This window comes from Vicia villosa, linkage group LG6 (assembly GCF_029867415.1).
Source record: "Vicia villosa cultivar HV-30 ecotype Madison, WI linkage group LG6, Vvil1.0, whole genome shotgun sequence".
In the NCBI taxonomy this organism is placed as follows: domain Eukaryota; kingdom Viridiplantae; phylum Streptophyta; class Magnoliopsida; order Fabales; family Fabaceae; genus Vicia; species Vicia villosa.
In genome coordinates, this window is record NC_081185.1 from 162,611,616 (window position 1) to 162,627,975 (window position 16,360).

The 16,360-nt window shown below is 32.6% G+C and overlaps 1 protein-coding gene across 1 annotated transcript; it reads left to right on the forward strand.

Annotated features, from left to right (window-relative positions):
* Positions 1–810: 810 nt before the first annotated feature.
* On the forward strand, positions 811–12,925 carry LOC131610924 (uncharacterized). Its single transcript, XM_058883012.1, has 20 exons — positions 811–1,104; positions 1,224–1,296; positions 1,485–1,607; positions 2,250–2,419; positions 3,687–3,836; positions 4,760–4,903; positions 5,216–5,276; positions 5,435–5,745; positions 6,419–6,550; positions 6,648–6,767; positions 7,834–7,920; positions 8,044–8,175; positions 8,316–8,433; positions 8,528–8,653; positions 9,566–9,700; positions 10,189–10,331; positions 10,493–10,633; positions 10,895–11,218; positions 11,657–11,779; positions 12,511–12,925. Exons 1-19 carry the CDS (start codon positions 1,051–1,053, stop codon positions 11,738–11,740), a joined length of 2,628 nt encoding a protein of 875 aa, XP_058738995.1. The 5' UTR covers positions 811–1,050; the 3' UTR covers positions 11,741–11,779; positions 12,511–12,925.
* Positions 12,926–16,360: the final 3,435 nt, after the last annotated feature.

Consider the following 16,360-nt stretch of genomic DNA (forward strand, 5'->3'; position numbering starts at 1 on the left):
AAGTTTGAAAAAAAAATTATGATTTCTAAAATTTATGAGTTTTGATAAAAATAAATTGTTTAATATTTTTCACAAATGAAATTTATTAGGGGTGGCAAAACGGACACGGCCCGCGGGAAAAGCCCATTTTCCCCGCACTTTTCTGTGGAGCGGGACAAAATTTTAGGCCCACTCTCTTTAATGTGTCCGCCCCGCTCCTTTTTTTACGGGCATGAGTTTTTCATACAATTTTATTATTTTTAGGCATGAAAAGTTCAATGTCCGCGGGTCTTTACCGCTGTCACTTTTTTGTGGGACGGAGCAAAGTTTTAGACTAACACTCTCAAATATGTTTGTCCCGCCCGCCCAATTTTTTCGCAGACTTTTATGGGACGAACCTAAACGGGACGGACATGCCCGTTTGCTACCCCTAAAATTTCCAGTTTGAGTTAATTTGAAATATAAGATAACATGTGAAAATGTATAAATGTTTATGCTTTGTTTTTAACAAATCTTAACCCTTAGTTAAATTTAATAGTTATTTTATTAAGTTCCATTAGTGAGAGACTTAATTAAACCCTCATTTAGACACCACCCATAAACAATTTCTATATTAACTTTAAAAATGTTAAAAAAATATGTATAAAATAAGTTTTTTTTTTAATCCTCAAAATATTTTCAAAATATAATCAACAAACCCCCCCCCCCCCCCAAAAAAAAACCATATATAATCAACAAACATATTTTATTTTTTCTTCAAAAATAACTTTTTAAAATTGACTTGTAAAAATAAATTTCAAAAACGAAAATCTGAGTCGGACCCAATTAGCCCAGTTGGATCAAACCCTATAAAAACTTGTCAATTCTCTTTCTCTAACCAGTCACCACCACGCACAAACTAAACAACCAAGGCCTCTCTTCCCTCTAACGGCCGTTCCTCAGCTTCTTACCACCGTCATCGCCGTCACACTATCCGCCGTACTTATAGCTTAAACTGAACCCTACCGGAATCTAAACAAAGCTTTTACTTCTTCTTCTTCTGTTGCTTTTCATTCTCCCAATTAACGCAACATGACTCGTCCTAAAGCCAAGTCGAAGAAAAAGAGCGGCGTCGTCGACTTCAAGGTTTTCTCTATGCACTATCACCATTCTCTCGTTTACATTCTATACATGCTTAACGTTATTCATGATTTTCCAAAGCTTTTCAATGCTCATTGGTGTTTTTGTCTTGCTCATAATTTCAGAAAAGAAAGGTGAAGATTGGTAGGAGATTGCCTCCACCTAAAAATTCAACAAATACTGAAGTGAAATCTAAAGGTAAATTTCATATCCTTTCCTCCAGAATTTGCCTAGAATTTGCTTAGGTTTTGTTTTTCACCAATTATTTAACCTTTTTATTTGTTGAAGTTCGTTAATAGTTTATGAATAGAGTTTTTTTAATGCTTTATTTAGGATATAAGTAAATGAAGTAATGTAATGAAATAATTTTACGGCGTTTCGTACAGCAATTATTCTGCCGGAGCAGAGTGTAGCAGCTGATAAGGAAGGTTTGGCTGTAAACAAGAAGGGTTTGACTTTAAAAGAGCTTCTTCAGCAAACATCTCATCACAATGGAAAAGTTCGAAGAGGTTCGTATATTTGTTTTGCTGGATATGTTGTTGTTGTTTAGCAGTCTTTAAGTTTGGATAGCTGCGTCGTTGGTTCTATATAGTAGGAATTTTGTATGTTAGAGTAATAGAATCTTTGGAAACATTAATTTTGACCAACTAAGTTGAATAAAAGTTCTCAGTATAGAAGCAATTGATTTATTTAGTTGTTTAGAAACCTTAAATAGATGTGAGTTACATAGATAATTCTCTCATTTTGAATAGATGGGAGCTACATAGCTAATTCTCTGTATTGGTTGGATGTGGGATGCATATCTTGTTGTTTTAATTAATAAAACAATGCTATGAACTGAAATGCAATACCTCGGACCTGGTTTAGTTTCTAAAATTTAAGGAATGATGGAGGTCAATTTTGTTCGATTATAAGCCTCAGACCAAATAAATTTGGATCATGAAACTGTTAATATCAATAATTATTTTGAAAGCTATTGAATAGGAATGAAGTTGACTATTAATCATGGTCGTTAGTGATTACTTAAGGGTTGCTTACGCCAATTTATGATTTGGTTTTGATGTTTTACTGAGCGAGTCAAGAATTCAAAATTTCCTTTATATATCATATTAATATTAATAATATTTTTCCACTCCACCATCCAAATACAGATGCATTGATGGGAATTAAGGATTTATTCAGTAAACATCCAGAAGAACTGACGTCGCACAAGTATCGTGTTGTAGAAAAGCTCCGCGAGCGTATTAGCGATGATGATAAAGTGGTTCGGAAATCATTATATGATCTTTTTAAACTTGTGATTTTACCTAGTTGTAAAGAGGTACTTTCTCTTCTGTTTACTTAATTTACTATACTTACGTGTTGAAATGACGCTCCATTATCATTCTGAATAATAGAATAGTCTAGCTCTTCGCCATTGTTATTGTACAAACAAGAAAATGACACCAAGCGCGGGGATCAAGAGTCCTACTGAAGTTTCATAGGGGATGGCAGAAATTTAAATAATGGCACATTACATTGCCTCCCAAAAGCAGTGACATACAGAGACCCAACCTTAACAAGTTTATGAGTGAAAGTCCCCGCGGGCCCAAAAAAATGGAGTGGAAGGAATTTATGGCTTATGGCTCTAGAATTATGCTGCTGCCAAATTAGCCACACTTCAAAATTAAAAGCACAACACCAAAGCATCTCAGTATTTATCCTACTCCCAAAACCAATCATCTACCAAAAATAAACGTTGACCCATTGTGACTAGTTGAATATTTGCCAGAGGCCCAGAATATTTGTAGGGAACTTTTCTTCCCTTGAAATAAACTCGAAAATATAGCATTTTTAATCAATATTCCAATCAGGGATAATTGCATTGATATGAATATGTTTTTTTCTAAACTCAATATGAATATGTTTTTTTCTAGTAATGCTTTCAGCTTATGACTAACACATATTTAGTTGCTCAAACAATTACTCATTTATTGGGACGCAATGTTTTCCTGGAAGATTTTATAACTTGTACATCTTTGCATAATTTTGTTCGGGGTACAAACAAAATTTATAACCTCCCTGCGGCGTGGGGGTGCCTCGTCATTCCACTTTATTAAGGATGTTGGATTTTATATTTAGACACTAATGCTGATAAAGAAAAAAGTGATGTTAAAATATACTATGAAGTAAGTGAGATTGGTACACATACAAATCACTGTAATTTATATGAGCTACTAAGGATGTATCCACCCATTGATATGTTATTTAAATTTTAATCTCAACCTACTAGAACTTAAGAATGAATTAACCCTCTATTTACTCACTTTGAAGTAGCATTGACAAAAATTTTCTCTCTTGTGATAATGTAGTTAATGCCTTTTTCTTTTGATTTTTTGTTCTGTTATATTTGCTTCTGGTTATTATGTCTGGCTGTAATAATTGTACCCTGTCTTATTGATTGCTTCCTTCATTGGTTTACAAGGATATAGTTTGTTTTCAGTTGACATATCCTCTATTTATCATACAATCATATCAATATACTAATGATTGCTCTCCCGTCAAGTTCATTCATCTTATTATTACTTGATTCTCCCTATATTTTGTAGGATAATCAAGAGCTGATCACTTCTCTAATGATGGCTTACATATTTAATGCAATGACTCATTTGGCAGTTGACATTCGGTTCATGGCATTTGATTTCTTAGACCTTACTCTTGAGTATTATCCTCCTTCCTTTTCTTCTTATGCTGAAAAGGTAATATATCGTCCACATTGTAAATTCTTTTCTTAATAATATGTTATCTAGGCTTCTTGAAATCCTTTGACACATAATTTTTTAAAGCTGTACTTTTTTTGCATTACCGTATGGTTAATGATGGGTTGCTGACTTGCTGGGCTTATTGGGCCTTCAGTTGGAGGTAACAAGTTAAGAGTAAGAGTGCTAGGGTGTGGTGGGGATTGGAAGAAGAAGAAACAGTTAAAATGGGCATACAAAATAAGACAGGTGGCAGTGTAAGAGAATAGAGGGGGACATAGGATTCTTGGAAGGAGTGAGAGAGAAAGAGTTGTATTTACAGGAGGGTAACCAAGTGAGAGAGGTATAATCTTGTGTGGAATTAATGGGGATGAGTATTGAGGCGGTTTCAATCTCTATTGTGGTGGGTGGTGTTCTCATTGTTTAGACAATCATTTATCTTTCTACATTTTGCAAGGAGATTCCTCTCCATTCCATTGTTCAGGAGTTATCTTCTTTTGTTGGATGATACTTTTCCATTTTGTAAAAAAGGGTTTGATCCCCAGTTTTTAGTGAATAAATTGCAGTACAGTTACCTTTTATATTCTTTTTTGTATGCTTGGTTATATTAGTTAACAAAATGTGTTTTCAGCTTTTTATTAAAAGGCTTGTAAAATTTGCTTCACAAAATGTTGTCACCATTTGTTTCTTAGTTGTATTGGTAAGAGATGCAGACTATGATTGCATATCAGTTTTGCACGGTTACTTGTAACTCGTTTATGTACCATCATCTTATCTATTTTTGAGCTTGTTCTTTGTTATGTTTTATTCATCTGCAAACTTTATTCTGTAAACATGTCCTGAATTTGAGTTATATTGGTCCTTAGATTGTATTCACTGTTGGAACTAAGAATTCTCTGTAATGTTGGTTGCATTGTTAACAGATTTTTCAGAATTACGACGATATCCTAAGGAAGAACCAGTACCATTTACAGGACAAAGAAAAACTAAAGGATACTTTTGCCGGGTTGGTTCGCTGCCTTTCACTTTTGCCATGGAATAAAGAAGAAACTGATTTGCAAAATAAGGTATCTTTGGTTTCGTTTAATTGCGAATACTAGTTAGTCTTTGTGACCTGGATCAACACTATTGCAATAGCAATTTTTGTTCGTCTCTCAAGCTTTATATTTCTTATTGATTAAAAAAAAGCTTTCTATATCTTATTACTTTTTTTTCTTCTATATCTTTTTGTTAGATGTGATTATATATTAGCGTTTCAAAGCATAACATCTCAAGACTTAAACCACCTACTTTGTTTCCCGCTGTGATTTATGAAAACATTGTTTTTATTCTGCTGCCTTATCCAATATATTTCTAATGCTTTATCTAATTTTTAATAGGATGATATTGGACAAAGGGTATTGCATGCTTTTGAAGCTGATAACTCTATGAGCTCTACTGGTACGGTATCTCAAAAATACAATTTAGATTTGAATGAAATGACTAATTTAATGTTGTATCTAGTTCAAGTTTGCATAATTTTGAATAACTAAACATTTTTGAAGCTTTTATATTCTTTATAATGGTTTGACTGTATTTCTTTGATTTATTTTGTGTAGGTTTTTCTCATATCATAATGAAACTAAAGGATCTAGTGGCAATATTAGTAAATAGTTTTCAGGAATTTACTACTTTGTTTAATGCTAAGGAGAATCTTGAAGGGAGGTCTTTCGGTTGTATGTCATCCATTCTTCATAGCATAGATCTTATTGTAAGGTCATTTGTTTATGGGATTGATAAAAAGTCGGAATGCACAAGTTCTCAAGGTGGAGCCAATGTGGCTATATGGGATGTATTGGTCTCTTCTACATTCTTGAAGAAATTATTTCCTCTTTTTCCTCTTGATCCAGGGCATGGACTTCCGCAAAAGGTAGACACACATTTATTTCTTTTACCTTTTAGAGGTGACTAGTAAGAAGAACAATAATTGTAGAAGTTGAAAGAGAAGCCATAGCTATTTAGATTAGTTATTTTCGTCTCTCTTATAACCCGTTCAATGCTAATCTGGACTCATTTCATCAAATATAATAAATTTGCTAAGTTATCTATTAAGTTGTATGTTTTTATTCTTAAGAATACACTCATCTTCAAAATATAGTACAAATAAGGATGGATAGCTCTCTAGTTTATTTGCATGCCTACCAAGGAAAAGACTGCTTTTCCTAACTAGGCCTGAGGATTATCTAATTGTTTCCCCTGTTTTGGAGGATATCTTAGTACTGTATGATTGAAGAAATATAACTTTTGCTATGGGTTTTCAAATTTTCAACTGGCGTGCTTTGATGAAATGTATTTATATCTAAGTGACAGCTTCTAGCCTTCTATATTGACAAGTAATTTGGAGGCTTGGCGATGCATTCTTGTCGGAGTTCATCTTGGTTTGTCTAGTTGTTTGGGTTAAAGTTAGTTTGCCCCTATAAACTGTTTTGTATTTAGTTAAATTTATTTGTTGTGTTATAGTGATCCCCTTGCTTTGTAGCACAAGATAGGGAATAAAACGCCCAGCAGGATTATGTCATACTAACCTTTTCTTCCTTTTGCAGGATTATGATAGGTTGCTTGACTTGAACTTGGTCATTGCAAAAATATTTTTTGAATTAAATGAATGGATCTGCCTTCCTCCTTTTTTGTTGGAGAAATTTCTAGAATTTCTTGAAAATGCACTTCTTGGGAAGGTCTGATACATGCGCTAATGAAATCCTTTTAATTTTTATGAAGTTGAAAACAATTGTCATTTTAAATCTGAGCTTGACTAGAAGTGTTAATATGCAGTTTGGCAGAGCTGCACAGTCTGGTAAGGCTGTCTGGGAGAAGCATCTAGTTCAACTCCTTCGTTTTATTCCCAAATTTCTTTCACGTGGAGCAAGCGATTGGACGTCTCGTCTTATTTGGGTTTGACTCGTTACATGAATTCTGAAATTAATTTATCTTTTGTCGAAAGCTATTGCTTAGATATTCTGTCTTTCAAATATTACCTGGAATTTGACATCTTTTTTCATTTATAATTTACAAGATGATTTCTAATTCCCAGATACCGTGAAGGAAATGATGAAAACAGTATTTTTTTCTACTTTCCTATGCAAATTATTGAAAGCAGTATTTTTTTTTTGTTTCAACTTTCTTAAGCAAATTATTGAAAACAAAAAACTTTTGAACATAAGATGACATTTTTGTTATTAGTTATAACATGTCAAAACGACAATAATAAAATAAAGCAAACAACATCTAAGGGCCTATTTTAGAAGTGTTTGGCTCAACAGTTTTTGGTGTTATCCTTAGAACTAGTAGTTACTAATTGCCCTTAACCTCTCTTTTTTCCTCCTTGCAAATCAATCTTAATTTTGATTTGGGTTGTAGAATGTTTGATAGCCCACAGTGATGTGCAGTATTCCCCTTATTTAGGATGCTATGCACATTTGTATTCCTCACAACTTGTGCTTTTGTAATCGGTCCTTCTGGGCCTCTCCCAAGTCAAAAAAAATTTTAAACAAAGTTTTGTATTTGCATATTTTATTAAACATCTTTTAGGTTAAAAGTTATTTTGAAGTTAAAAAATTGAGAACAACAAACAGCTCCATCTTTACTTTTAAAAGACTTACGTTTTAACACCAGAATAGCTTTTAAAGCCAAAAAAGTACGGCCAACTGATACAACAGTTTAAGAAAATGTTCTATATTCATTTCCTGTTTTTCATTTTTAATTAAGAAAATGCCACTTTATTTTCAATCTGTTTCTTGTTTTCAGTCTTTTTTTCATGTATAAAACTTTGGAGCAAGAAACAAAATGAAATCAAGGAGATATTTTGGAATTAAATGTTAATGCGAAAAGCCAAACAGGCCTTTGATTTTTTACCTTTCGGATTCTTGTTCCATGTTTATCTTTATTTTTCTTCATTTTTTTTCTTTCTAATAAAGGTTCCCAAGGTGCTGTTTTTACATGAAATTTGCAACCATTGCAGGCATTTACCCAGACATTTAAGGAAAGCAAGCCAGGATCCTTATTGAAATTGGCCTGTCTCTCTGCTATGGAAGATATGCTAGCTCCTGTAAGTTAAGCTTTATCATACTATCCCATGGGCGCCCTTGAAATTCTTGAGTTTTGGAATCCATCGAGGCCCCTCTTCTTTCTTTTACAAATTTATATGATTTTGTTATTGATTCTAATGTAGATCCAAAGCATGCTTTCCCGGGAGACAAACAATCCACAAAATGTAGAACTTCAAAAAGCTTTATGTGCATGGATCGAAGAGCTTCCTCTGTTGCTTATCCAGCTTGGTGATAAACACCCAACCTGCTCCTTGGTAATCATGATTTATAATTTCAATAGCAGTTCTTTATGCAAAGTTCATGAATCTGGCGTACTTTGTGGAGATTAATGTGCTTCAACATTTATGATCTTAAAATTATATTTCTCTCCTTAAAATATTCAATGTTCATTTAGGCTTTAGTAAGGCTTCAACTTCGTATTGGACAACATGCTTTGTTGAACTCAGCACTTGTTTGCGCGTACAACAACATGCAGAACTCTTTGCAAGATTTTTATTCTACGTGTCATGGAGGTAAACATCGATATGCTGTTAACTTCAGTATGGATAATATTCTTCACATAGAGATACTATTCGGCCTCTAATTGTTTTCCATTTCATATTGCAGAACATATAAGCTTTGGTCCTTTTCTCCGACTTCCTAGAGAATCTCAAGAGCTTTCTTTATGTTCCCTTTACTATTTTTCTCATTTGGACTTACCTTTTTTAAAGTCATTAGCTGGTTGTTGCCTAAGTAAGTTTTTCATGTTTGTTTTTATATTTCGACAACTTAATTTCTAATTATTTTTATTTTCACCATATATTTTCACTTATATATTTTACCAGTTAACATTTGCATAATTGATGTAAAAATATTGAATTTTACTATGATACATGATGGTGAGTGATTGGAAGGTTTATCATTTAAAATGACCACACTCATACATGGTGGTATTTTTCTAACTTGATAATATTATTTGGATATATATTTGTGATCAATGTTTAGACAAATAAGTTCGAACTTTTTGATCTAGATGTTTAAAATGTACTTTCCATTTGTTAAAATTCTGGATATTATTTCGAAACTTGGCACTTATTCTCTTAGGTAATCATGGCAGTGATAGAATCATAGGGAGTTTAAGAACTGCAGTAATAAACTAGGGAGAGAGAGAGAGAGAGAGGATTGTTTCTGTTATTGAAGAATTAATAAATCAAGAAGTCTATCCTCCCCGAGAGTTTTACCTTTATAACAGAGTAATGAGCTCTGCTCAACCATTCTCTTCACTAAAAAGATGCCGCCCCTGTACAATTTCAGTTATTTAACCCACTGTCCATCTAATCCTCCTAATCACCTAACTTCTAATTGTCTTCTTTATTCCTTCTGTTCTACACTTCCCATATACCCTCCTCATCATTTGCAAAAACATAAATCTTGATTACATTGGAGAGATTCATAAGAAAACATATTATTATTGAGAAGTATCTCGATAAGGCTAAAACTGTGGAGGACACTTTTGGATAATTCTTCTCCATCACTTCAATTACAAATGCTTTTTATGTGAAACATAGCTAATTCCATTAGAGTGAGAATTTGATGCTAACTATAGTTAAATGCTGTCAATCTTTCTGGATTAAAACTTATACATATTTATTTTTCTTTTTACAGGTCCTGATCTAGATCCCTATTTGTTGTTTCGGACCATAGAGATTCTCCATTCATCCTATAAAGAGGGGCATATAAATATCGCTGATTACTTGAGTGTCTTCATCACCTTAGTCTTGCGTTTCAAAGTTTCTTCAGGTAGGTTTCAGAAATTTATTTAGAAAACCAGTTTGAACTTGTAATTTTGATAATGTCCATTTCTGATTTTCCTTTAGTACTTCTGTCCACTATTCTCAATATGAGTGATCACAGAGAACCGGAAGGGGGTTAAAATGATTAATTCATGACAATCAACTATGTGTTTACCTTGCTAAGTTATATTCACAATTACATCCCACATGCAATCCTTTATCTTTCTTCTCATTAACTACTAGGTTACAAGATTATATAGCATTCTTGACATGTTCTTCTTCAGCTAGTGAAGGTACTAAAATGGGGAAAATATTTAGTCATTGATATGTATGTATTGTATAACTTGCTAGGTAGATTTTGTTTGACCCTTGGCTAGAACAGTTTGATCTGATCATTAAGGATGATTGAATTGGCCATGCTTGTCAATGTTTTTAACTACCTTTTGTAGTCTCTTGGCATCAGAATCAGAAATGTCATTCTTTTTAAATTTTCAGAAGTTGGTGATGCTGTCTTGAAGCGTGATCCACACTGCAAAACTTTAAAGTCAATGACGGCTGTTCTTTGCTCATACATGGAACAAATCGGCAATAATTCTCTTGTTCTACAGATTATAGAGAAAGTGATAATCGATCAAATAGTAAGTTTACTCAATTGAGAATTCTTCTACATTTGTTTTTTTTTTTCCTGCACTTTTTACTTGTGCATTTATTTGCCGTTGTTACTTTTCTCTGGTACTTGTTGACTTGTTCTGAGACTTTCTAGAAGCATGATTTATCATTCTACTATTTTGTGTCACAGGTTTTAAAGCCTTCTTTGGATAATAGTTGTTCTCTCCTAAGAATGCTTGTTACAGTGGATAACAAGCCCACAAGACTTTCTGAACAAAGCATTATCACTCTAGGCCCTTGTCTTTCTGCATATCTAATGGACGCTATGCAGGTAATTATGCTTTCTCAAATCTTCTTGCCAACTAAAAATATATGTTTGAAGAGTTTTGACAAGTATTGAACTTGTATGGTTCCCATTTTGCCATGGTTATTTATAATTTTAAGAACATCTATCTATTTAAACTTTTTGTTAGATCCCTAGTGTGTTTGTTTTCTGACTAGTAAGTGCACATTGTACATTATTTTAGTTTTCTTTATTTTTAAATAAAGCATCGGGTCTCAACTTTCGATCATATATTTCACTGTCCCACAGCTCATTCAAGAAGATGGTGAGGAGCAGTGCATTCCATCCAATCGATTAAGTACCATTTATTATCTCCTACCTTGTTTCTTATTGTTCGATCGGTGCCATAAACTTATGGGTTATGTATTGAAGACAATGGGATCAGCTATAACGGAAAGTAGTTTGTCATTGAAAAATGATAATGGCACTCAACATATGGGGAACTGCTTGACTAGGGTAAACACTGTGGTATCTGTACTTGTGTTGATGCACAAGGATGCAAAATTGCAACATATTATGTCTGAATTCAAGGAGGATATTGGTAACATTACACACTTAGTTGGTTTGTTAAAGGTAATTTATCATTGATGAGCAATTATGATTTGGTATTGACACTACCTATTCTTAAATATTCCTCTCTCTGTCCGTAAATATAGATTCCGTGGACTAAATCACTAGAATTAAGTAAGTTAGGAGTAATAATAAATGTTAGTAGTTGATTTTGTTTTCTCAAATTTATCCTTAAAGAGACTTTATTTATGCTGTAATCATAGGTCAGTTTCAGCCAGAGATGGTCAAGCCAATGCCATAGTGAAATTGGCTAAAATGATGTCTGGTCAACAAGGAAAATTGCAATATTCCTGGCCAAGCAATGCTTAATTTGATATAGCTCTTTCAAGATTTAGAAATATTGTCACTTTTAGTTGTCTTATTGTTTTGTTAACTTATTCAGTTTTCCAGAAACTGTTGTAGTTATTCCTTGCTCATTTGCTTTTTTTTTTTTTTTTGCAGTCTTACGAGCAAATTAGTCGAAAAATTGAAGTAACACATAAAATACAATGTGCATTGGATCAACTGACTATTTTAACAAAATAACAATGCTCAAGAAAGATGTTGAGTGAGAAACTTGTACACGTGAGTTTTTCAAATTTTGATTGCTATTGTGTTCTTAACTCTTATTTTTTGATATATTATTTATCTTCATGCGTGTGATGGATTTGTCTTCTCTAAAATGAAAGGGTGGATGAGCATTGGTTGAAAATCATTTAGATTGTGATAACATACGTGTTAATGTGTAACAAATCATCAAGTTGCTTTTGTTTAAATATCAATAATTAAATTTCTCGAGAGCGTCTATAATTCTGTATTTTATACACAGAACTGAAGTGCATTCCTAATTTTAGGGTGTGCCAAATCTGTCTGTCATAAAAAATTCGCATCTTGCCCATTACTATTTAATATATGTACAGCTGGACATAAAGAAAAATATTTATTAGCTGTTGGAATTTCTCACTTCAATTTCTACAAAAAAAGTTGTCCGTTTTTTAGGCGACTAATGTCACGGGGGCACATATCCTCTACTGTTTTTATCGTTTTTGTCTGACTAGTGACCAGTTAGAGTTGAGCACTCTATAAAAAAAAAAAAACTTTGACGGGATACTTACAGACATTATTGACATAGAAGCATTACCTCTATTGTCATATTCACAGGCAGACTTCAACTGAGCTTTGTGGTAGAAAAAAATAAAATAAAAATCAAATTATCATGTTCATTCTATGCATTCATATCTGAACTGACTTTGTTTTGTTGCCTTCTATATCTTTTAGATTGTCTCTGAGTTGTCTTTTTTGTTCCTTGAACTTAGGGTGTATGGCGTAGCTCGGGAACAGTTATGAAAATCTTAGTGGATGTAAAATTGTAAACATTCTACCTTCTTTTTCCAAGTTTATTCTGCAAGCAATTTTGAGGTATGCTAGCAAGCAATTTTGAGGTATAACTTTTGCTCCAATTGTCAGTGGCTATGTATAGTTCCATCCGATAGTCTCTTGTGACAGTCCGTGGCTAGGTCGCTCGCAGAAAGTACCGTAATAGTGCCACTTCAGGACTCCATGCGACGTTCCACTTAAAGAACCAAAAATGATTAATGTCATACTTTGCGTTATGTTTATTGCTCATAAGCGATAGGGATATTTTGTTTTACATGATTATTTGGAATGATTAATTGATTTTTCACACTGATTGTCTCTGTCTCTTTTAAGTCAAGTTGGAAAGTTGGAAAATTTTGTAGTTCTTTTGGTTCTTTTTGAAATACAGGCAAAGGCAAACTGTATATTTTAAATTTTAGATAAAAGGAGGGAAGGAATTTAGAGGTGTAGAGAATAAGGGTCTCTTTGAATCTCTAGTATTTAATTTTTAAAATTTGTTTTAAAAGTTTATAAAAAAGATAATTGAAAAAAAAGTTGTTTGGTTTAGTTTAAATTTTCAAAATTGTTTTAGAGAAAATGAAAAAAAAATTAATATTCTAATTAAAAAAAAACTGATTATAGTTAAGAAAATCATAAAACCTACTGGAGAATTTAGTTTTTGAAATCTACTTTATCATGTTGAATAACTAAATATGAAAAATATTTTTATTATTATATTTATTAATTAAATTTGTAGGTACTAGTAGTTAAATATGCAATTCAAACACCACTAAATTTTAATTTGTAAATTAGAGTTAACGAAAGATGTTTTTATTAAAAATGTCTGTTATAGTATAACATTAACGGTATGTCACTGTTATTGTTTAAGTTTTTAATCTCTTTCTAAAAAGAGATTTAGGGTTAGTTTCACGGCGGTTTGTTTCATTTGATGTTTGTTGAAGCTGACTCATGTTGTCAAGTTGAGTAGTTGCGTTGGCAATAAAATCATGGACTTCTCTTGTAACTTTAGAGGATTATTTGACTCTTTATTTTTATTTTAGGAGATTACTTTTTTCACTTCATGTGTTAATTCCGCACTCTCGTGAAATATCTAAGATACATTTAAAATACAGAAATATATTTTCGGACTCGTTAAATTATCAGAAAAATTTGGAACTGTACTTCTAGAATTGGTTGTGCTTAACAAATTAGAAATAAAAGCAGAAATAAATACAAAAAATTAACATATATTAACACCCTGTTTTGTTTTATTAAAATTAAGGTGAGTATGAAAATAATATCCGAATAAACTTTTGCTATCATCTTTTTAATAATATGAAGTGAGTCCTAAAATGAATTTCCAAATAAACCTCAGTTAGCATTTTTTTTAGTGATTGAGATGCATATGAAAATGTATTTTCAAATTCACCCTTAACTGTTCACACAACACGGGTTATAGAAACAAAATCTGTTATGAAAGACAAAAATGTTGAAAAATATAGAAAATTGAAATATACATTAAAATGTATCAAAACATATAAAATTTACATCGTTAATATCAAACCAATGTAACATATAAAACACGTGTAATCACTTAAATACATTGTAAGATAAAAAATTAAAATGAATCAAAATATGTGTCTTCACCTAAATTGATATCTATGGGTGATTCCGTCTTTAACTTTTTTTATTTGATTCTCTTTCAATCTAGCTCAATTTAGTGAATTCTTGCATCCTATTCAAAAGATTCGATCAAGTTTTAGCTTCCTTTGTTGAATGAGTTGTCCACTATAGAATCACAGTTTCAAATAAATTCGAACTAAATGCATTGATTTAGAAAACCATCCAATACACATAATTCAATCGGTTGGATTTTGGGGCGGGATACTCCGAAGTGATTTTTTTTTTTTGAGAAACCATATCTTATCAAATTAATACACACCATATTATATGCACTTTCTATAAGATGACCCTTTTTAAGAAATTGAATCCACTTTCCTTGGGTGCCGGACTTTTAACACAAGGAATAAGAGATTAATTAATTGCATCAAAAATGCTCTTTTTTCCCGTATAGTGTTATGTATAATTCTTTATGCATATTAAAATCTTTGAGAAGCTGTTGGTGGAAAAATGTATGATTCTCTTCTCCTTTACCAAGCAAGGCAGAAACCGCTCGATAACCGCAGTTACCGTCACTCTCAACATTTAGAATTGTTCAATGTATTTGTGCATAAAAACCGACATCTCTTCGATGTATTTGTTTTTTTGGTAAAGATGGTATAAGAGATGGTTTTCTATAGCGAGCACCTTCGAAAACACTTCTATGATATTTTGAAGTTGGATAATCCAAAAAAAGGGTGTTAACATGTTCAAAATTGGAAGGAGACCACATTGTTGAGTTGTTACTCAGTGTTGGTTTGACTTTCTTAGGAGTACCTTTTGTTTTTACCAGTTGTGACATTGGTTTTAAATATGTGATTTTTGGATAGACAATCTTCCTCAATTTCTCTTTGATGTGGAGTTTCATGTTGTCACTGGCTTTCAAAAATCTCTCTTGAATCACATTCCATTCGGTCAACATAGATGTATTCGATTTACTGTCCTTTATCACACCATCATCATCAAAGCAGAGCTTTTTTCTAGTGGATGTAAACCCCATCTATTCATATTGGACTATTAAGTTTCATTTTCTTTGAAATTAAACAAGCACATGGTAGACCGTATGTATTCTTAATTGTACAACCACACTTTGAGCTAGCTGTACATACTTTCTCAACTCGTTTGAATTCGTGAAAAATAAAATTCAATCTCGCTCGAGATATATTGCCCACCAACCGTGAATGTTGATTGCTGTCTTTGAATATGTGTTCCAACATTGTAATGCTGTGACCAAATGTGCATGTATCTTATTATGCTGATTTTAAATCATTTGGTTCATAGAGTTTTAATATCTACACAAATCACCTTTACTATTTCTCAACCAATTCTTCAAAGTAGCATGGGTAGATTCAATTCGGTTAGTTGTTGTATTTCTAAAGTGTCTAACTTGATCGGCCAAAGCACTAACTCGATCGGTCAAAGCACAAACAATCTTTTTCTTTAACTAGTCTAGAATTGTACTTTCAATAGTGGGAAGTGTGTTTAACAACTTTATGGAATCAAGATGAGTTCAAAATATATTTTGAACGTTTTCTCCATCCTCGCATAGTTGATACCTAGATACATAATCGCTATCATCCCAAAGCTTCAATAATTGTTGCATTTGAGTTATATCCCTTCTTATCCCCTTGTTGTTTCAGGAATAAACATTCTATACTTGTTTGATATTTGAGATATTTTGAGCTTTTTTTCGTTTCAAAGTTACAAGTACATTTTTGAGCAGTACTATGTTCAATGTCAGGTTAGAAAAGATTTCCCTGTCTTCGACCATAAGGCTAAATGCAATGAGATGATCAACTAACATGAAACACATGTCATAATTATGTGTATCCACACAACTTAAAAGGACACTCACATTTTCTCGAACATGTGTTATCTCGTTTTAACTTCCGGATAGGAATTATGTACTTGCCACTTATTTTGCATCTTAATGTCCCAAATACAAGTAATCCATCTCAACCATTATATGACCTACCAATTTACAGTGTCGAACCCCAATTTGTCAGCTTTTGTGCGGATTCTTTGGAGTATATGAACACGAATAACAAACTCTTGTTCATTTGTAAATTGGTTGCCAACATCTACCTTGACATCAATTGGCTTGATATCCGTAGATACAATAAGTTTGGAGAAAAAATTACGGCGCACCAT

Coding starts and splice junctions, on each gene's coding strand:
- LOC131610924 (XM_058883012.1), top strand. CDS start 1,051: ATGACTCGTCCTAAAGCCAAGTCGAAGAAAAAGAGCGGCGTCGTCGAC. Junction 6,768..7,833: donor GGACGTCTCGTCTTATTTGG/GTTTGACTCGTT, acceptor CAACCATTGCAG/GCATTTACCCAGACATTTAA. Junction 8,654..9,565: donor ATTAGCTGGTTGTTGCCTAA/GTAAGTTTTTCA, acceptor TTCTTTTTACAG/GTCCTGATCTAGATCCCTAT.